This window comes from Euprymna scolopes, chromosome 9 (assembly GCF_053919585.1).
Source record: "Euprymna scolopes isolate OS-2025 chromosome 9, ASM5391958v1, whole genome shotgun sequence".
Lineage (NCBI taxonomy): Eukaryota > Metazoa > Mollusca > Cephalopoda > Sepiida > Sepiolidae > Euprymna > Euprymna scolopes.
In genome coordinates, this window is record NC_136490.1 from 81,157,443 (window position 1) to 81,180,406 (window position 22,964).

The following is a 22,964-nucleotide window of genomic DNA, read 5'->3' on the forward strand; positions in this document are numbered from 1 at the left end:
CATATTTTCTAACATACATCATAGCATCTTGACATCTTTCCATCATATATCGTGGACCACCAACAAATGTTGATGACAAAATAACTTTTCTGCCTATGTTACTAAGATCATCATTATCATGTAACGCATCGACAAAACCTCTGTATGTTGTAGATCTAAGAGAGGATTGATTCAATCTAATGTAGTTCAAACGATCTACTTCAATTTTTCCTGCCATATCCACAACATACTGCTGAAACAATCTCCCACCTCTTAATATTTGGTTAAATTCATCATCACGGATCATAATGCGGTAGGCATAATAACGCATAGCAGTTAATTTCCGGTTATTTGTCATTGTCATCTCGGGATGCCAGCCATCCTCACCATCAGGGAAAAACAGTACATACTGTAGTGGATCATATGATCGATGATATTCCGATATTGTTTGAAGCTGACCACCTTTTTCTCTCAATATTATGTGGCGTGATGTTGTTTGCTGTTCATTGTTATTTTGAATAATAATTCCTACTTCATTAAAAATCTGATTATTGTATCGCCTTTCATACTCATTAATCGGTTTCCTCGTAGGATCTATAACAATAACTGCATTAGGTATGTTGTATATCATGTCCTTAGTTTGTTGAAATGCAGTCACATAGATATTAGCACGTCTTAGAATATACTCAATATTTTCTATGATATTCCGACGTAACTCAATGTTCGGGTACATATTCATCCGAACATCAATACTATATTCTTTGTCAAGAAAGTATATCTGAATAAACTGAGCTTGATTGTCTGGCTCAGGTAATAATGATCCAATATAGTGATGAATCTGCCCTTGAATAACTATAGATGGATTCCATCCGTGTTGTGGCTTGATTTCTTTGCAACCAAAAGATGTCATTTGAAACAGGCTATTATATTGTCTCAGGTGTCTTCTGAAGTGGCGAGCTTCTTCACCTTGATCAGCATACAAATAATAGAGTTCATGTGGCAACTTGTGCAACTTTGGCAATCTAACCTTGCCATTCATGCAACAAAAATGTGCAGTTTCTCCAACAAAAAGTTTTGCTTTACAATGAGAACATAGCTTATTCAAATTTCCAACATTTCCCTGTAAGTTTGCTCTGCGCTGTAAATTATATTGACTATTTCGCAAAGCAAGTATGTTGTTTATTTCCACAACATTCTCGTCACCTCGGTTTCGTTCATCTCTTATTCTTTGGCTACTCAGTCTCTCTTCTCTTTGTTGTGCTGTCTCGCTAGCTCGTCTTTGCTCAGCTCTAATTCTCTGCCTGTTCAGTCTCTCTTCTCTCCTCTCTGTTGTTTCATTATTTCTTGTCTCTTGTGTTCGCATTCTTTGCATGCTCAGTCGGTATTCTCTTCGCTGCGGCGTTTCTAAATTTCGATATCTATAATCTTTTTCCCTTTGTTTTTTCAAGCGAATTTCTCTTTGTTCACTTGTTTCAGAAGCTCTTTGAAGTTTATACGTTTCTCTAGAACGAATCAGTCGAGTTCGTCTTTGTTGTTCAGTTTCAGTAAGTTGTGGCATGCCAGAGGGGCCAGCTTGTTGCTGATCCACATTGGTTTCGTCGTTGATTTTGGGTTTTTTACTTTTTATTTGGTTGTGTGACATATTAGTAAAGTTCTACAAAGAATGTAAAATAATTTGTTACAGCTTTGTGTAATAACTTCTGAAAAATTTAAAATATTAAATGTGTTAAAAAATGGATGTAATATGTGTAAAACATATGATTCAAGTATTTGTTGTTAAAAAAACAACAAAAGGAAACACTATTTAATGTAATAGAAACGTGTGCATTTAGCAATGCGGCTTTCCGTTTTTGTGTAAAAACTTCTGATGAATTTAAAATATTGGATTTAAAAAATATATTGGATTTAAAAAATGGATTTAATATGTATAAAACATCTGATTCAAGTATTTGCTGTTTAAAAACAACAAAGGAAAACACTATTTAATGTAATAGAAATGTGTGCATTTACCGATTCAGCTTTCCGTTTGGAAATGTAAGCAGACGACTTTAAAAAACATGGGAAGAAGAAAAAGAAATTTTTTTGTAATAACGCCCTCTAGTAAAAAGGTCTGCATTAGTTAAGGGGGATAACTCTATCCAGTTTTACATCGGTTACCTTTTTCTCTCTCTCACACATACACGTAACTATTTCTCGCGTACGTAACGAAAACAGAGGGAGTAGGAGTGTTGAAATCTATGAGAGTGAAAGTGAGAGGTGTTTTCTTTGAAACTGCGACAGACTTCACGAAGTTGAATGTTTTTAGCCGTTAAAAAAAAAAAAAAAAAACTACGGTTGATTTTATAAAATTATTTATTTATAATGACATGAATTAAAGATTTCTCGCGTACGTAACGAAAACAGAGGGAGTAGGAGTGTTGAAAAAAAACAAAAAAACTATTTGATCAAATTAAATGAAATTGTTTGTATTAAAAGCGATATAAAAATTCCGGAATTGGAATAACGGATTGAAGACGTTGCTATTTACGCATGCGCAACCGGATGTTGAAAACCGGAAATCTGATTGCAAACATACAAGATCCATAGACTTTTAGTATTATATAGATTATTTATTAATTACTTACTTTTATGCACGGGTCACAGGTAGTCTAGTAATATTATAAAACTTTGTTACATTAAATAACATTTTGGGCTCATGCTACCATTACATATATATTTTTATTTTTCTGATTTGGATAATGTATATTTTATTGAGATAAATAACTTATTAAATATCAGACACAAGTAATTTAAATAGATAAATAATTTACTAACACCCTTCAATTATTATGGCAACGAGTTTCTGCTAAAAGTATTTTTATGTCAATCCTAAGGATAAGAATACAGGTGTCTGCAAGTTATGTCAAACCATCACATCAAAGGGTGGTAAATCAGCAAAGACTTTTACGATGACTCAATGATGTCAAACCATCTTAGAAAAGTTCGTTCAAAGGAAGCAAAAGTCGCAAATAAGAAAAGGAAACACAATGAATGTTCAGGGATAGACATTCTAGTAATGTGGTTACAACTATGAGACTCCAGCAACACACCAAATTACTATAGAATCAATATTGTACCCCTGCCCCCCAAAAATATGGGATATTAATGACCACAGATCACAAGAGATTCATTATCTGATAGAAAAAATGATTGTTGTTGATATTCAACCATATTCTGTAATATCTGACCTTGGATTTAAAAGGCTTATTTCAAAACATTTTCCAAATTCCATTCAAAAGTATTAGGTTGACAAGAAAGTTCTAGAATTTTTAGATTTTGATTTCAAATAATGTATTTTCAAATACGTTTTAATTATAATTCCTTTACTTCATTTATCATTTTAAAGAGCGTTTTTTGCTCTATATAATCATTTAAATTACAATTGTTTTAAAAAAAAATTGTCTTTTTAGAATGTTGAATACAAGATGAAAAAAAAAAAAGCAAATTTGCAAAATTTTCTTTTTTCAATTCAAGCTAGGCTGAGAAACTGCTGACACAGCTCGTGATATCAATGAAGCGTTTGGCCCAGGAACCACTACTGATCGCGCAGCAAAATGGTGGTTTAAGGATTTTCGTAGCAGCAACAAGTCTTCAAGATGATGGGCATAGTGGTCGACCATCAGATGTTGACAAAGATTAATTAAGAGCCAATGCATGCCCAACTGTTTGAGAACTTGCTTCTGAATTAGACATAACATTCGATGATTTCAAAAAACCTTGATAAATGGCTGCCTCACGAATTTCACGACAACCAAAAGAAACACTGTTATGAAGTGTCATTTTCCCTTCTTTTACTCAACAAGAATGACCCGTTTCTTGACTGGGTTGTGACTTGTGATGAAAAGTGGGTTCTTTATGACAACCGCGGATGGTCAGCTCAGTGGTTAGATGCTGATAAAGCTCTATGACACTTTCCAAAGTCAGAGTTGCACCAAAAGAAGGTCATGCTAACTGTTTGGTGGTCTGCAACTGGTCTCCTTCGTTAGTTTTTTTGAATGCAGGTGAAACCATAACAGTAAACAAGTACTGTCAACAAATGGATGAAATGAACCAGAAACTTCAACAACAGCATCAGCATTAGTCAACAAAAATAGCCCAATTCTCCTTCATGACAATGCCCGACCGCACATTGTTAAACTGACCAAATTGGGATACAAAACTCTGCCTCATCTTCCATACTCTCCAGACCTGTCACCTACCGACTACTACTTTTTCAAGCATCTCAACAACTTTCTGTGTGAGAAATGCTTCACAAACACAAGCGATATAAAAAAAAGTCTTCAGTGACTTGATCGCCACCAAAGCGCAAAATTTTTATGTTACTGGTATGTTGACTCTGATAGTGCTTATTTTGATCAATAAATTTTTGTTTGATCTGAGATATGTTCATCTGAATTTTAAAGTTAAAAACTGCAAAACTTTCTTGTCAACCTGATACATCACTAAAAAAATAAGTCTCAATATATTTACAAAAGTAAAAACAAAAATTCAATCATCTCTTGAAATTAGCAGCATTACTTTGACTACAGACATTTGGAAACCTGCCACACTAGTTTCTTCTCAACTTAAATATGTTCCACAAGCAGGAAAATCACACTCCTTTACTGTAGAGGTTCCAGATGCTGAAAGATTTCCTTTAGAATTTCCTTCCTCTTTTGTTTCGCTGACTACCAATAGGCAGAAATGTAAACGTAAACAAGCATCTTGTTACATAACACCCCACTTAAGACCTTCCATAAATCTGCCCCCAAATTCACAGTAGTATATATTTTAGTGATAGTATGCTATTTTTTGGAATTAGTGAATCGAAATAAAAAAGGAAAGTGACTTTCACTGATTGATAAGCTAACATGTTAATTAAAATGCCATTGTTTTAGGAATCCTCATTGGTAAGTAGCAGAGTTAACAGTTTAAATTTGTGAGTTTTCAAGCCATGTGAGAAATCGAGGGAGACATACTTACTGGAAGATTTAGCTTTACTTGAATGTTGACTTCGTCCTTCTACAATGATAAAACGGGAAAAAAAAGAGATGATGATGCAGACAGTTATTTGCTTGGCTCAATATGCAACACTCCTTTCACCCTCATTTTCCAAAATGTATACATGATATGAATACATTTTCACTCTTTCTCTCTCCTCCTCCTCATAGCTACAGATACAACAGCAATTTAACAAAAATACATCAATGATTTGTTATAAAATTAAACATTTACAAAAACAATTTTTTAATGCATTTTCATAGTTTTGCAAAGTTCGATGGCAGAGAAAAAAAATCATCTTTAATTGTTTTCATGGATCACTTTTTTTTTCCAAGTCCACATATAATTTCATTTTTTTCTCAAGATTATCTCACATACTTTTTTTTTTCAATGTCTCTCCCGATGCATGATTTTTGATCATCAATAGTAACCACATCACAATTATAAAATTAACATCGGTAAATGACACTCGATAGCTTGATGCGTGCTTCTGCTCAAGTTTTATTTTTTAATTTTAAAACTTATATTCATTTCAGCTTCTCTGTTACCATGTTTCCTAAGTGTCATTCATTGTCCGACCCATGAAGAAAGGGTTCTCGTTTGTTTTCTTAATGGATGGCGTGGGGGTGACTTGAAAACTAATTCCTTTTTTTTTTTAATGGGTATGACTGCTTTACTGAGCATAGTTCTCACATATCCCAAACATTCCCCCCCCCCCACCGTTCTCTACCAAATCGCCTAGTCTATTTACCTCTGGGTCAACTCCTCTTTCTTTTAATGGATGTGAAAATTTACTATCTCTGTAGCCACTCAGGTTTACGACATTTTCAAATATCTGCTGTCATGCTATTTATGTCTCCTGACGTCATACTGCGCATTCAAGATACAGCGTTCCATCAATGGAACGTTAGATTCTTCATCAGAATTCTCCTGTTGATGTTGACACTTCAGATTCGCTGTCTGAATCGCTAAATTTCTTTGGAGCAGACAATGCAGTTTTTCGCAATTTGTCTCTCTGTAGTGGGGATCTGCCACTCCTCAATAAATACTGCCCGAGATGTTCAACATGCACCTTTGTTACTGAGCCTGTTAATTGATCTCTAATTCTATATGATAGAGAACCTGTTTTTTCTATTACTACATGGTACAGCTTCCAGCGTACATCTAATTTTCCTCTCTTCTGATGGTTTTTGTAATAAACTAAGTCACCAATCTTGAATTCTACCGTTTTTGATTTTTGCTCCAATTTTTCCATCATCTTTTTACAAGACTTCCTAATGTTATTTCGAACTAAAGTTTTGATGCATCTCTTGTAGAGTGATTTCATGTTCATCACCGTAGTATACTCTATATGATCTCAATGTTATCCAAAGGCAGAATAACATCTGTTGTAGAGCAAGTAGTATGGTGAAAACTTTGTCATTTCACTCACATGGAACCTAACAGTCGCTAATATCTGATCGATGCAAACATTTCTTGACTGTTCGTTGTTCCTTAACTTCTTTGATAAGACGTCATGATCATTTTATGGCATCTATTTTATCATTACTTTGACGGTGATAAAATGACGCGCTCACGTGATGTATATTTAGTTCCTCTAATGCCTCTTTTATGACTTTGTTTATGTTTTCAGGCCCATTATCTGTTAATAGTTGCAGTGGTGCCCTGAATCTGGGAAAAATCTTGTCAATCAATAGATGCACCACTGTTTCTGCTCTCTTATTAGGAACTGCAAACACCTTTGCCCAACCACTGTACATATCTATAAATGTCACTATGTACTAGTTCCCTGAAAGAGTCTTTGGGTAGGGTACAGAAATGTCTAATGCTAATTGCGCGAAAGGAAATGGAGGCAAATCGCACATCTGCATTTGAGGTTGTTGCTTCCTTAAATTTCTAGTTTGGCAGCAAATACATTTACCAATGTATTTGTTTACTTCCTTAAATAGACAAGGCCAGAAATATTTCTGTTTTATAATGCGAAACATCTTTTTTATGCCCAATATTGTTGTGATATTGGAATAACACCCTTTTTCTAAGATGTGATGGTACATAAAATCTAATTAATGGTTCGTCCTCAGCTTGCGACATATATATAATACACTACTTCGTCCATTAATATAAACTTATTTTGTTCTACTTTGGATGCTTTACCGTTTTTCATTCACATCTTCAAATCTAATATCTCTTTATCAGCTTTTTGTTCCCTAACTAAACCTTATAGCTGATAACGTAGGTTGTTCATGCTTTACTGATGAGTCCTCGACATTCTTATACAATGCAAACTCTTTTGGCTCTAAAAGATTTGAGTTTATTGTGCTCAATAAATAGTTCCAACTATTTATCTCCACCAGGATATCATTGTCCTGACCCGAATCCACAGCATGTAATAAGAGACCTGCACAAATATTGTCTTTACCTTTCAGGTATTGTATGGCGCAATTATAACCAGCAATACATCTGTATTTTCCTATTCTAGGAGCCTATGATCTGTATAGATGGTGAATATTGCATTACGCAAGAAGTGGTTTAATTTATTAAAGACATAGAAAAGGAAGCATATGCAATACACTGTCGGTGACCATCTCATCTGGGTGTTACTTTTTTTTTTTTTTTTTTTTTTTACTTAATTTGAGATAAAAAAATAGATCAGCTTTTCTACCTTGTTACCCTCCCTCTGATCAGACACTATTTGTGACAAACACGCCCCCAATTAAATGATTGGAGACGTCTGTATACAGTCTGTAGTTCTTATCAGGATTGGGAGATGCTAGTCTGCAAGCTTCAGTTTTTAGGCTGTCAAAGACAAACTGGCATGTGTCGTCCCATTGAAAACACGCATACTTCTTCGTTAACCGAACTAATGGCTTGGCAATATTGGAAACATTTGTTATAAATTGCCAATAGTATGAAGTTATACCAATAAATGCTCTCACCTGCCTCAGTTGAAATCGAGTTTATAGATTTGACTTTGTCCAGGTCTGGCTATATACCCTTCTCACTAACTTTGAACCCCAGATACTGTATTTCCTTTCTAAAAAACTCACACTCGGTGTCTTTTAACCTGGGGTTGTGTTTGCATAATCTATCTAGTACCTTATCTATGTGTTTTAAATGGTCTTCCTTTGTATTGGAGAATATTACTATGTCATCCAATTACGGTAATCCAAACTCTTTATTTCCCTATAAAACCATGGACATTAATTCCTGGAAGACCCTAGTTCCGAGTCCAAACAGCATTATGTTACAGTGAAATAAACTCTGGTGGCAGGTGAATGCTGTTTTCTCTTCATTGTTCTTATTCCATTTAACCTGTGTGAGACTAACCGTAGCCCTCGGCGCAAGAGGGTCCGTGTGTGCCTGGCGTGTGGGGTGGTGGCTGATCCTGTGGTCGGGGCAGCGGACGAAAGAGTTTTAAGATGGCGCCTGCCTGCTTTTATAAGAGACGGAATCTTGCAGGATCGCGCGAGATCTCGCGGGGATGCAAATTAGCTAGGCCATCTTGAGGAATAAAAATCGGTCCATTGGAGGTGCGAGGCAGTCGGGTTCTGACGTTCGTGGCGATCAGTACAGTGACCGTTGGGTTCCGGTTCTATTCGTGCAGTCAGCTGAGCTTTGTTAGTTACCTTCGCGCCATGGCTGTCATTGTTTGTTGGTTCGCTGTGTGTTGCCGTGGTTCTTCAGTGAAACGCTTCGTCGCCCACGACGAGACTCCCCGTCTCCTACACAAGATACTCATACAACCTGCCAGTAACCCGACTTTAAATCTAATTTCAAGAAGTATTTTGCTGACCCAAGCGAGGCTAATATGTCGTCAATAACTGGTAATGCTCGGGCATACTTCTTTGTGACTTTTATTCAATGCTGTAAAGTCTACACAAAATCTCTTAATACTATCTTTCTTTTCTACTAATAGAGAAGCTCCACGAGCCATTTGATGTTTCAATTACTTCTGCCTGCATCATTTCATCTACTGCTGAATCATTTTCCTTTGCTTTAGCTGTGTTTCATATGTTCATTTACATATGGGCTCATGCATTCCTGTATCGATATGCATCTCTACTGTATCAGTTCTGCCCAAGTCCTTATCCTCTGTAACAAACAAATCCCTATTCCACTTTAGTAACCTATCTCTAACTTGAATTCTTCAGGTACATTTTATTTCTTTTCAAGTTTTCATCAGATATTCTATTATTTTGTTTATCTGGCATTGTAATCTCAGTAATGCTACTAGCTGCACTCCACTTAGTTATTTGACAACCCCTTTTTAAAGTGACCGTTTGGTTGGTGTTATTCATTATGAGCAGTGGAAACTTACTAGACTTGTATATTTCTACCACCGCATTTACCACTGAAATTCCACTAAGATTACTAATAAATCCGCTGTTTATTTGCTCTATCTCATATTCCAATCTCTGACCGTTACTAAAACCCGCCTGAGCATTGCATGTATGTAGATGCTGGGATTTTAAAGTTATTTTTTTAGCTAGTCTATTATTGAAATATGAGAATCTTTCTCCAATGCTTATATAATCATTTTTTAATCTTATTGCACCTAAATCAAAGTACATTCTCACCTTATTCATGGCCTAGTATTACGCTTCTGGTGAATTTTTTCACAACAAAGAATTTATACTGTGTAGACTTTTTTCAAGATTAAAGCCATATATTTTGTCAAGAGTAAAGCCATATATTTTGTCAAGAGTAAAGCCATATTTTTTGACAAGAGTAAAGCCATATTTTTTGACAAGAGTAAAGCCATATATTTTGTCAAGAGTAAAGACATATTTTTTGTCAAGAGTAAAGCCATATTTTTTGACAAGAGTAAAGCCATATTTTTTGACAAGAGTGAAGCAGTATTTTTATCAAGAGTAAAGAAATATTTTTTGTCAAGAGTGAAGAAAATTTTATTTGTCAAGAGTGACATTTTTTTGTCAAGAATGACATCATATTTTTTTGTCAAGAGTGACATCATATTTTTTTGTCAAGAATGACATCATATTTTTTTGTCAAGAATGACATCATATTTTTTGTCAAGAGTAAAGCCATATTTTTTGTCAAGAGTTAAGCCATATTTTTTGTTAAGAGTGAAGCCATATTTTTTGTCAAGAGTGAAGCCATATTTTTTGAAAAGAGTAAAGCTATATTTTGTGGAAAGAGTGACGCTATTTTTTGTCAAGAGTAAAACCATATTTTTTGACAAGAGTGAAACCATATTTTTTGACAAAGAGTAACACCATATTTTTTGACAAAGAGTAACACCATATTTTTTGACAAAGAGTAACACCATATTTTTTGACAAAGAGTAACACCATATTTTTTGACAAAGAGTAACACCATATTTTTTGACAAAGAGTTACACCATATTTTTTGACAAGAGTTACACCATATTTTTTGACAAGAGTTACACCATATTTTTTGACAAGAGTTACACCATATTTTTTGACAAGAGTTACACCATATTTTTTGACAAGAGTAACAACATATTTTTTGTCAAGAGTAACACCATGTTTTTTCAAGAGTGAAGCCATATTTTCACCTAGAGTCAAGTCATATTTTTCCAAGAGTGAAACACTATTTGTTTTAGAGTTAAGCCATATTTCTTGTCAAAAATCGAGCCATATCTTTTGTTAAGTGTGAAGCACTATCTTTTTGTAAAGTCATATTTTTTGTAAAAAGTGAAGCTATATTATAGTCAAGAGTGAAGCATTTTTTCTGTAAAGATTGAAGCCATATTTTTTAAAAGAGTAAAGCCATATTTTTTAAAAGAGTAAAGCCATATTTTTTAAAAGAGTAAAGCCATATTTTTTCAAGAGTAAAGTTTTTGACAAGAGTAGTTTTATTTTGTACAAGGGTAAAGCCATATTTTTTCAAGAGGAAAGCCATATATTGTGTCAAAAGTAAAGCCATATTTTTTGTCCAGATTGAAGCCATATTTTTGTTATGAATAAAGCCGTATTTTTTGACAAGTGAACCCATATTTTTTGACAAGAGTAAAGCCATATTTTTGTCAAAAGTAAAGCCATAATTTTATCAAGAGTAAACCATATTTTTTTACAAGAGTGATGCCATATTTTTTGCCTTGAGTAAAGACATTTTTTGTCAAGAGTAAAGCCATACTTTTTTCAAGAGTGAAACCATATTTTTTGTCAAAAGAGAGACCATATTTTTTGTCAAGATTGAAGCCATATTTTTTGTCAAGATTGAAGCCATATTTTTTGTCAAGATTGAAGCCATATTTTTTGTCAAGATTGAAGCCATATTTTTTGTCAAAATGGAAGCCATATTTTTTGTCAAAACGGAAGTGAAACCATATTTTTTACAAGAGGAAAGCCATATTTTTTGCCAAGAGTAAAGCACTATTTTTTTTCAAGATTGAACCCATATTTTTTGTCAAGTGTGAAGCACTATTTTTTTGTGAAGAATAGAACCACATGTTTTGTAAGAAGTGAAGACATTTTAGTCAAGAGTGAAGCAATTTTTTTTTACAAGAGTAAAGACATTTTTTTACAAGAGTAAAGACATTTTTTTACAAGAGTAAAGACATTTTTTTACAAGAGTAAAGACATTTTTTTACAAGAGTGAAGCAATTTTTTTACAAGAGTGAAGCAATTTTTTTACAAGAGTAAAGACATTTTTGACAAGAGTAAAGACATTTTTGACAAGAGTAAAGACATTTTTGACAAGAGTAAAGACATTTTTGACAAGAGTAAAGACATTTTTGACAAGAGTAAAGACATTTTTGACAAGAGTAAAGACATTTTTGACAAGAGTAAAGACATTTTTGACAAGAGTAAAGACATTTTTGACAAGAGTAAAGACATTTTTGACAAGAGTAAAGACATTTTTGACAAGAGTAAAGACATTTTTGACAAGAGTAAAGACATTTTTAACAAGAGTAAAGACATTTTTAACAAGAGTAAAGACATTTTTAACAAGAGTAAAGACATTTTTGACAAGAGTAAAGACATTTTTGACAAGAGTAAAGACATATTTTTTGACAAGAGTAAAGACATATTTTTTGACAAGAGTAAAGACATATTTTTTGACAAGAGTAAAGACATATTTTTTGACAAGAGTAAAGACATATTTTTTGACAAGAGTAAAGACATATTTTTTGACAAGAGTAAAGACATATTTGTTGACAAGAGTAAAGACATATTTCTTGACAAGAGTAAAGACATATTTGTTGACAAGAGTAAAGCCATATTTTTTGACAAGAGTAAAGCCATATTTTTTTGACAAGAGTAAAGACATTTTTGACAAGAGTAAAGCCATATTTTTTTGACAAGAGTAAAGACATTTTTGACAAGGGTAAAGCCATATTTTTTGTCAAGAGTAAAGCCATATTTTTTTCCAGAGTAAAGCCATATTTTTTCTCAAGAGTAAAGAGCTATCTTTTTGTCAAGAGTGAAGAAATGTTATTTGTCAAGAGTGAAGAAATGTTATTTGTCAAGAGTAAAGCAATATTTTTCGTGAAGAGTAGAGACATTTTCTTTAAAGAATGATGCCATATTTTTTGCCAAGAGTAAAGCCATATTTATTTTCAAGAGTGAAGCAGTATTTGTATTAAGAGTAAAGAACTATTTTTTTGTCAAGAATGAAGAAATTTTACTTGTCAAGAGTGAAGCCATATTTTTTTTTCAAGTGTGAAGCCATACTTTTTTCAAGAGTGAAGTCATACGTTTTGTTAAAAGTGAAGCAGTATTTTTATTAAGTGTAAATACTATTTTTTCTGTCAAGAGTGAAGCCACTTTTTTCATGAAGAGTGAAACCATAAGTTTTTTTTTCTCAACAGTGAAGCAATACTTTTTTGTTAAAAAGTTAAGCCATATTTTTTGTCAAGTGTGAAACCATATTTTTTTGTCAAGAGTTAAGTCATCTTTTTTTTCCAACAATGAAGTTGTATTTTTAGCGTTGTAGAATAGTTACCATCGAATTTAGTATTTATAATTTGTTACAAGAAAGATATCCTAAAAAATCATGATAAATATGATGGAGAAGCGAATCAAAGTATATATCTAGTTAACAAAAAAAAAATACAAGAAGCAATATGTGATGTTAAAGTTCTTTGAAAAATGATTGTAAATTCTAAAGTAATTTTGTGTGCTTTTTTTGTGTTTGTTTCAGCTTAATTTGAATTTAAACTAAAGTAATTCTGTGTATGATAACAAAATTATAATTTACATTATTTTTTTATCAATGATAATAAGTTTTTGTTTTATTTTTGATGCAGAATAGTCATCAATTATTTTGTTGTTTTATCAACCCTGGGCCCCAAAATTTAATCACGAAGATCAATCTATAATTGTTTAAAGAAAAAGACAAAAAAAATTATTAGGGAGCAAATTATGAGTATTGTTAATATATATATGTGAAGTCTATTCTTCTCAATTGAATTTCATTGTCCAGACACTAAGAACACCTGATCTTTCTTATTATTCATAATTGACAAAAAATCCTGAGGATGCGGTTCAAATTCTGCAAGAGTACCGAAACATCTATCCATAGCACCTTGTAGTTAATAGTAAATATTTCAGACGTGGTTAAGAAAATAAATGAAAAGCTAATAAGAAGTCAAATAAGTAAAGATGAAATGCAGTTTGATTTCATGTAAGAGAAGTACCTTAATAACAAAAAAATGAGAAAATTGTTGACAATTCTAAGAGACTAGCCTGGGTGCCCGGATGTTTGGAGGTGTGTGTTGAGCAAAAAAAAAAAAAAAAGTTGTAGTAGGCAGGCAGACAGGCTCAAACCCGTGATGCAAAGGTGGAAAAGAAAGTGGTGGTGTGTGATAGGGTGTTGGTTGAGCAAAAAAAAAAAAAAAAAAAAGGAGTAGTAAGCAGGCGAGAACCCATAACGCACCAGAGGAAATGGAGAAATAGAGGTGAAAAAAACAAAACAAAACAAAAAAACAAATGGTCTTACCGACATGCCTACCGTGGTTGTGACGTCATGGACGGTCAAAATAACGCCTTTTATGCGACATTGAGGGTTGAATGACTTGAAAAAAATATCAGAAAAAAAAAAACAAAAAAAATACTAACCCTCCCTGTCCAGTTGAGGGTGAAGGAATTAATGTTTTTAGCCAATTTTTCGATATTTGTCGTCCGAAGGATCAAGCTTCAAAATAATACCAATCTCGTGAAAATCCGTTGCCTCTGTCAAAAGTTTTAGGCAGACATACAAACATACATACATTCATACATACATTTAAACAGACAGGTGAGATTTATATTATAGATGGATTTGGGTAAATTATGAGCATGAGAGTTGTTAGCAACGGTCATTCAAGCAATGTACATAAATTCTCAAAATTGTATTAGAAATAACAGCATTTAATGTCAAAATGGGAATACATAAATGCTTTGTACAGAGACTGCTATTTTTTTTTTTTTTTTATGCTTGTTTGTTAAACTAGCAATACACATGAAACAAGCTGTGCGTGAGTGGTGCCCCTCTGGTGCTGTATGTGAGATAACGCCACAAAAAATAGTGAAGAAATGACGAATGTGAGAAATGTGAAGGGCCAACGTTGCCTTCACATTTTCGCCAAGTTTCAGAAAAATCTAATGCATGGGGCAAAAGTTATGGGGTAAAAAGTGTCCGGTTTTTGCAATTTGGGAGAATTTGTGACCCCTTTTGAGCTCCTGGGAATGCCGAATCCAAGTGAAAAGGGACAAACGGTGCAGTTTCAATAGCACCATAGGAAACCATTATATAGACATATATATCAAGTTTTTGAATAATATGAAAAAAGAGTTCCAAAAAGGCATGTTTTTTAGCCCTAAAAGTCTCAGAGGGATGCGAACCAGAATTTTGCCAGTGGTACCCATACTGAATTTATATTAAGAACAATGGCCTCCACATTTTGGTAAAGTTTCAGGAAAATCTAATGGTGGATCAAACACTATAGGGCAAAAAGTGTCATTTTGCCCATTATGGGGCATTTTTGACCTCTTTTGAGCCCCTAGGGATGCCAAATCCCAGTGCAAATGGATAATGTTTCAGGCCTTAACACATATATATTTGAGTTGATTACCATGAAAAACCACTATATAGTCAGACATATCAAGTTTTTGTTGAGAAATATGAAAAAAAAAAAAAAAGCCACAAAAAGGGGCGTTTTTAGCACTGAAAGTTCCTGGGAACGTGAACCAGAATTTTGCCAGGGTCACCCATACTGGGTTTATATTAAGAACAATGGCCTCCACATTCTGGCCAAGTTTCAGAAAAATCTAATGAATGAATCACAAGTTATAGAGCAAAATGTGACATTTTTGGACATTTTTGACTTCTTTTAAGCCCCTGGAGATGAAATGGGAATTTTCTGTTGCATGTAGGAATGTACCAATTAGCAAATTGGCCGATTACAGATTGCTAGCATTATAAGTGTATGCTGTATTTTCATGGACATCGGCAATATTACTTACCTAATTTGCTTCAACAAGTCATATCTTTTTTATTTGTTGATCAATTTTTAAAAAAATTACATCGATGGAAAGAGAATAAAATAAACATTCCAATGATGTTAATTTATTTTTCTCTTATGCGTTCAATGTTTTTATGCTCCAAGTTAAAAATGAAAAAAATAGTAAAAAATGATAACAGCAAAAAGGGAAACTTTTTTTCAATGTTTAAATTGTAGTATTTATTTGCTTTAAAACCTCTTTCAAGAATTTTAGCTGAGTTTCATACTAAATCCATTCCAATATTCAAAATGATTCATTGTCATACTAAAAGTTGTTTCTTTTTTCTTCAGGTAACATTTGATTCCTTCCAGAGCTATAATAATATATTTAATTGAAAATGCCTCCAAAGAAGAAGCTTTCAGAGATTAAAAGGGCACAAATTGTTGCTTTAACTGGTGAAGAATATTTTCAGGTAGAAATTGCCAGGATGATGGAATGTTCAAGAACGGGAGTTCAAACAACGATTAAAAGATACAAGTCTTAAAAAAAAAAAAAAAGAAAAGGACAAAGCCATAAAAAGTCTACAAGTGCCAGGAAGACAATCTTTGAAAAGAGCATCCCTTGCAGATAGAAAGTTCTTCAGAGCTTGTTGCTGAACTTGGGGAAGATGCAAACAAGAACATATCAGTGCAAACAGTGAAAAAAAGGTTATGAGAAGCAGGATTAAAAGGATGCAAAGCAAGGAAGAAGCCATACTTGTCTCAGGCTAACAAGAAAAAATTACTAGAATTTGCAAAAAAAACAAAACATGAAAATTGGACACCTGGTGATTGGGCCAATATTGTTTGGTCTGGCGAAAGTAACTTTGAAATAAGTTAACAGCTTCTATTTTCTAAACTTTGAAAGGAACAATTGAAATTTTTATGTGAATACACATCCATAACATCTATTCAAAAGTTGTAGCAAATTCTTATCTTTTTCATCAGATTTTTGGCACCTCTGGACCAGTTTATGTTTGTCATAGGAAGGAGAGGATTTCATCCTGATTGTGTGGTTCCAACTGTCAAATTTGGAGGATGAAACTTAATTGTTTCGGGCTACATGGCTTCTTCAGGCACTAGACTGTTGTACACATGTGAGGGCAGAATGAACACAATTTATACTAACATGCTGGACCAGGTTTACCAAACCTCTTTGACAAAATATTTTAATAATAACATTGAAAATGATGTAATCTTCCAATAACACAATATCCTATGTCATACATCAAAAGTTTCAATGGGTTCGAGAAAAAAGGGTTTACAGTGATGAAGTGGCCCCCTCAATGTCCAGTCCTAAATCCCATTGAAACTTTGTGGTCCCATTAAGGGAAAAGAGTGAGAATGCACCATCAAAAAAAAAAAAAAAAAATTAGAGGCCAAGATGAAGAGTGGCAGAAAATAGATCCTACTACCTGCAACAATTTAGCCAATAACATGCAAAAAAGAAAAAAACGGTAAAAGGAAGTATAAAGCTAAAAGGAAGATATGCCAAATACTGTTGTTAAAATAGATTTATTAATGTTTACTTCACTATTCTAAACCTTTAAACATAAGTTTGAATCATAATTTTGATTTTTCATTGGTACTCCATAATTTTGACTATGGCTGTATATTTTTATTTTTCTGGTTTACATAATGTATATTTATTACTAATTAGATATCTGTTGTGGTGGCACACATTCATTTGCATATGTGGATAGTAATTACACATAAATAGGAAAACTCTGTTAGTCTGAGTGTGTGTTCACCAGAAGCCACCGAAGGCCGCCGAGAGCAGATATGTTTTGAAACAAAAATGTAGTAGGCAAAAAAAAAATAGATAAATAAATGTTCTGTCAGCAACAGTACAACTTCAAAATAGTCAATATCGCCCACCTCCAGAAGAGAGGGAATTCCTGTCCGTGATAACCGTGGTAAAAGAAGACACACTCCAATCGCCAGAAACACCCACACACACAGTTTGCAGGACACTGCCGACTCGTCTCTAGCCTCCTGCTTTTATAGTGGCCGGGAATTATCCATTTGCATAATCACATGAGAAAGAAACGTGATTTTCCGAGAGTTGCATGGGGTAAATGCTAATAAAAACCCCCGGACGCCATCTTGGAATTCTCTTTTTCCCCCCAACCGGTGACACAACAGACGTACCCGAGGTAAGCTCTTTTTCCCCTCATTTTAGTTATTGCTACTTCTGCTACACTCCCCCCTGATCTCATGATCACAAATGGGGCAGGGGGGCAGTCGTCTCTGTCTGGCACTTCTCCGAAGAACCGGAGGCAGCACTTCCTCCCTGCCATCCTCCTCATCGCCATTATTGCCACCAGTCTGCTCCATAGGCGGTGTTTCACAATCAGGGCAGGGGGGCAGTATTCGTTTCTGTCGGGTACTCCTTCGTAGAGGCAAGACGGGTGGTCCTTCCTCCGCTTCTTCAGTATGTACATTATATGGCTCAAAATCCTCTTCGTCGTCCTGCATCATACTCTCTGTCTTTTCAGAAGACATCATACTGTCTGAGTCTCCCTCTTCCTCCGATGTAACAACATAATGGCGAGGGCGCATCTCCTTCACGTGACGAGGCACACCGTCCACCAAAATCGACTGAGGGCTGATCACCTTGGTCACCTCACCCTTGCCGAACCTCGTGGTACATCGATTTTGCGGTCTTCTGACCCATACGCGATCTCCAACCTGGTAAAAGCTGTTCTTGGGACCTGGGGACGCAGTTGCGAGATTGGTCTCCTTTACTCGAACTTCGTATTGATAAATCCTGTTGGCAGGCACAGTGGAGGGAGATGTGTCGTCTCTTGGTGTGATGTTATACCAGTAGACAGCCTCCTGTATAAGACAACACATTCTAGCCGCTATTCGTTTCACTGTACGATGACATCGCTCCGCTATGCCATTCCCGGCTGGAGCGTATGCACAACGGAATCGCAAGTGAACTCCCCATTTACATGCAAATGCTTGGAACATATTGCTGCAGAAAGCTGTGTCATTGTCTAAAAGGAGTTCATGCGGCGCGCCACGCTCGAGGAACACTGCCTCCAACTGATGAATCATGCTTGCCGAGTCCTGCCTTGCCAATTTCCTCCAAATGGAGAAACGCGATGGACCACAGTCTGTTAAAGTTCAAAAATGGAAGGTGCCATAATGCGTGATATCCATTCCAATTCTCTGCCAATTCTCGTTAACTTCCAGCTTTCCCTTTTCCCACCTGACTGGCGCTGGGTCAATGGACTGACATTCCTCGCATTTCTGTATGACCGTTCTGACAGTTGCTTTTGTCGTGATTGGACATCTTCTCCTGACAAAGTAGGTAGTGCGTCGCACCCCCGAATGTCCACTATCTTTGTGAATAGCCATGATTTGACTCTCATCCAGCTCGTCTGTGTGGACCGCGCCTATCACTGGGTCAAGACCGTTTTTCTTTTTCATTGCCTCAAACCACCGCTGTGGCACTCGTGTCAGTCGGTCAGCAATGTTTCGTGCTGATGGAACCAGCGTCACATCCACTGTCAGCCCGTACTCTTTCACGAGCTCCTTAAGAGTGCTTAATCGCCTCCTAATAAGCATCTCGCTTGCTGCTTTGGTGCGTACTCGCGCCTTTCCAGTTAGCGTGTCCGAGACCCAATGGTATACGCAAACAGAATCTGTCTTTATGTGTAGCACCTTGCTCTGCCACTGGAGAGCCAAATTGATGCCTTTCAATACGGCATCCAGTTCAGCCAAGTTGATATGTTGAGAGTCATCTTCAGGTCGCAGCCAACATGCATCTTCCAGCACAGTTTCACACATCTCCAAGGCTGCCCCAATTGCTAGGGAGCTAGCATCGACCCATACATTCAGCTCTTTGCCGTCCACACACCAATTTCCCTGTGCCGGATCGTTCTGCTGTGCAGATTTTAAGGTTTCGAACATCATACGATGTAGTACGGCGTCCCTTGCTTCATCATCCCAGCCCTTCGTTACCAAACTTACTCTCCTTCTGAGTATTCCGCAAGCCACACGAAGCCAACCGCACACCGGAAAGTGCCCGACAAGTCGACCACACAGGGAAAAGATTGTTCGTCGCGTAACAATACTGGGAGCCTCCGGAATTGCATTTCCTCGCTTCCACCGCAGTTCATTGCGTTCCATCCTGACTGCCAATCCCAGCACCCGTGCACCGTCCTTCAACTGCTCCGGGTTCTTGCACTCCAACCCGAACTGCGCGAGGTGTTCTCTCACACGGGTCGCGGGCACCACGTCTTCATTGACAAAAATGTCATCAATGTAAGCAGATGCTGCGCGGCTTATAACTTCTTCCTGAGATAGTACTTCGCTGACAATTGCTCTCATTATCAAGGGAGCCACATTCAAACCAAACCCCAGACGGGTCAGACAGTATTTTTTCCCATCGATTTCCACAGTCTGGTATGGCCACAGTGTCTCATGGACCTGGACTTGTAGGTATGCTCTTCTGAGGTCCAGTAGAGACACGTTAGCACCTTTTTGTCTCCACTCAAGCAGCTTAGCCGCACAAACATCTGCGTTGGCTGTAAATGCGTCTACGTAATGATTTAGCTCCCGGTAGTCCATTACCGGGCGCACTTTGGCTTTGTTCTGCTGTATCACAGCCATCAGGGGAATTAGACCTTTGGGGGGTCCCAATTTATCCTCTGGGTATGGCACGAGCCAACCATTATCTATCCAGGTGTGGAGCTCCTGCGTGTATTCTTCACGAATTTCTGCTGGCACTGGGTACTCTGACACTCGATTATGCAGCCTTTCAGGGGGGTGGTCCACAGACCATTTCCACGATGCGGTCCACGTTCGGTTTTGATGGTCAAAGGTAGCAGTGAAATCTGGTTCATCGATAGAAATGGCTGCGCTTTTAATACTTTTCCTGGCGCCCAGCCGCACTGATCCTGAGCAACGACACCTCCTAGAGCTTTTATGGCGTCGATCCCTAGAAGCAAGTCAAATCCCAGTGGCTTGCCATGCACCACCAACACATCGACTCTGGCAGACACACCTTCATCAGTGGATACAGAGACCGTTCCAACACCGCAGCACGCATGGGACATTCCACCAATTGTGTTGACATTTACGTTTGTTTTTCTCCAAGACCGGCACCGGTCTGCATGTAAAATTGTCCTGGAGCATCCTGTATCAATAAGCGCCAAACATCGCGTCCCCTCAACATGGATGCTTATCACCGGGAGCGTCGTGTTCACATCTTGGTTGGGAAGGAGACTGGCGCTTATGCGTCCTCCCCTTGCTCGTTTCCCGAGCAGTTCCGAGCCCAGTGTCCACTCTCACCGCAACGGTAACACCGTGTTCCACGTTTTCGACAGTCCCTTGCAAGGTGGCCTTTAACATTGCATTTGAAACAGGTCACGTTAACAGGATTATTCTGGGCCCTGTTGTTGGGTGAGCGTGTGGCCGCAACCACATCCTGATTTTGTTCGCCCGTCGTCGTCAAAATTCTCGCTCTCGACATTAGCTCCCTCATGGTCAGGGCTTTGATGTTCGGCACCTGTTGAAGAGCAATTGAGATGGTGTCAGGGAATCCAGTGACAAAAATTAATTTTGTGAGTCTCTCTGAGCTTTCTCCTGTGAATCCGGCCAATCCAACCAACTGCCTGATTTTGTTGGCGTACACATCCACACGTTCACCAGCCCATCTAACCATAGTTATTTTTCTATATGCTGCAAACGCGTCATCAGTAAATGCCTCCTTTAATCGAGCCTCAATCTGGTCTATTTTCTTTTGATCGTCCTCCTCCATTTCCATGTAGAGGGCCAGCGCATCGCCTTCCAGGTATAAAGGTAGCAGACTCGCTACGTCATCCACCTGCTGAAGTTGTGCGACAAGTCTCACTTTTTTCAGCCACGCTACAACGTCTCCCTCACCAGAGAACGGCTTGATAATATCACTGCTTATCCGCACCTTCGCCATATTCGGGCCGAAATAGCTTGAAACAAAAATGTAGTAGGCAAAAAAAAAATAAATGAATAAATGTTCTGTCAGCAACAGTACAACTTCAAAATAGTCAATATCGCCCACCTCCAGAAGAGAGGGAATTTAACCGTGGTAAAAGAAGACACACTCCAATCGCCAGAAACACCCACACACACAGTTTGCAGGACACTGCCGACTCGTCTCTAGCCTCCTGCTTTTATAGTGGCCGGGAATTATCCATTTGCATAATCACATGAGAAAGAAACGTGATTTTCCGAGAGTTGCATGGGGTAAATGCTAATAAAAACCCCCGGACGCCATCTTGGAATTCTCTTTTTCCCCCCAACCGGTGACACAACAGACGTACCCGAGGTAAGCTCTTTTTCCCCTCATTTTAGTTATTGCTACTTCTGCTACACCCAAAAGACTCCTTATTTGACACCATTATGTAAATATCCTGTAAATATACCTTTTCCTAATACACTTCTTCTTTGATCTACCTTTGTTTGTTGAGTCGTCATTTGTATTGCTTTCTACGTTACTTGTTTCAACCTGCAAACTTAACAGTGATGACGAGGATGAACGTCAAATATAACAGTTTGACGAAGAAATGGAAAGAACTCACTAAAAAAAAAAAAAAAAAAGAGTACAACACAACGGTTGACCTTTCTAAGGAATACAAGTTTTGACGAATGAAATAGTCGTAAAAACGGATTTTACGCTAAAGAGAAGTTCGACTCAAGCAGAAAAAATGAATAATTCAGCGAACATTGGAAAACTGTAAAATATTTTCCTCGCGAAGTACAACATTAAAAGAAAGAAACGGTTGTTTCTCAAATTCCAAGAACAAAAACTACATTCACGTAAAAAAAAAAAAAAAGCGACGATTTACGCCGTTTCCCGTGGAATCCATCTTAAAAAAATAAAATAAAATAAAAATAAACTGTAAAAGTGAATTTTTGTAAAACGACAAACAGATTCGTATTACTAAATTACGAAGAACAGATTCGTATTACTAAATTACAAGGAAGTAACATACGAAGAAAAAAAGTTCACCAGTGGATTTCCTAAATTGCTGTAAATACCAACTAAAGACATTTTGGTAAACCAAATTTTTCTCTTTGGTATTTAAAAAAAAAAAAAAAAAAAATACCACAGTTAAACTAAAATCAAGAAAAGATTTTTTTTTTAAACTAAATTTGTCACTGGATAACGGATATAAGACAGTAAAACGTCATGTAAAAAAAAAAAAAAAAAATTTAAATGTAGTCCATACATTTTATTTTTTTCAATTGTGACTCGAGTTGAAAAACTTTTCTTTTTTTTTTTCTATGGAAAGAGTTGTACTTAAGTTCGGCTGTTATTTATTAGGAAATGCCTAAAACGGAAAAGTAAATCGTATTTTGTGGTTTCAGCAAAAGCCTCAGTTCTTATGTTGTGGTTGGATGAGCTTGACTCGCTAGTGAAGTGAGAAAATATTATTCAAGCAGCGATATTAATATTGAAAACAGGAACTATGAACAATTTTTTTTTGTAACACAAGCCATTTTATATGGTACGGATATTGTG

The 22,964-nt window shown here is 36.4% G+C and overlaps 1 protein-coding gene across 4 annotated transcripts in view; it reads right to left on the reverse strand.

Moving 5' to 3' along the window:
• LOC145284729 (regulation of nuclear pre-mRNA domain-containing protein 1B-like) overlaps positions 1–22,964 on the reverse strand; it is a 212,071-nt gene that overhangs the window by 66,565 nt on the left and 122,542 nt on the right. For 2 of the 4 annotated variants that reach the window (XM_080133661.1, XM_080133662.1), the window contains one exon: positions 4,981–5,019. The exons of the other annotated variants lie outside the window; for them this stretch is intronic. In XM_080133661.1, the coding sequence (XP_079989787.1) occupies positions 4,981–5,019 (39 nt within the window). The remainder of the gene's footprint in view (positions 1–4,980; positions 5,020–22,964) is intronic. 4 annotated transcript variants of the gene reach the window in all.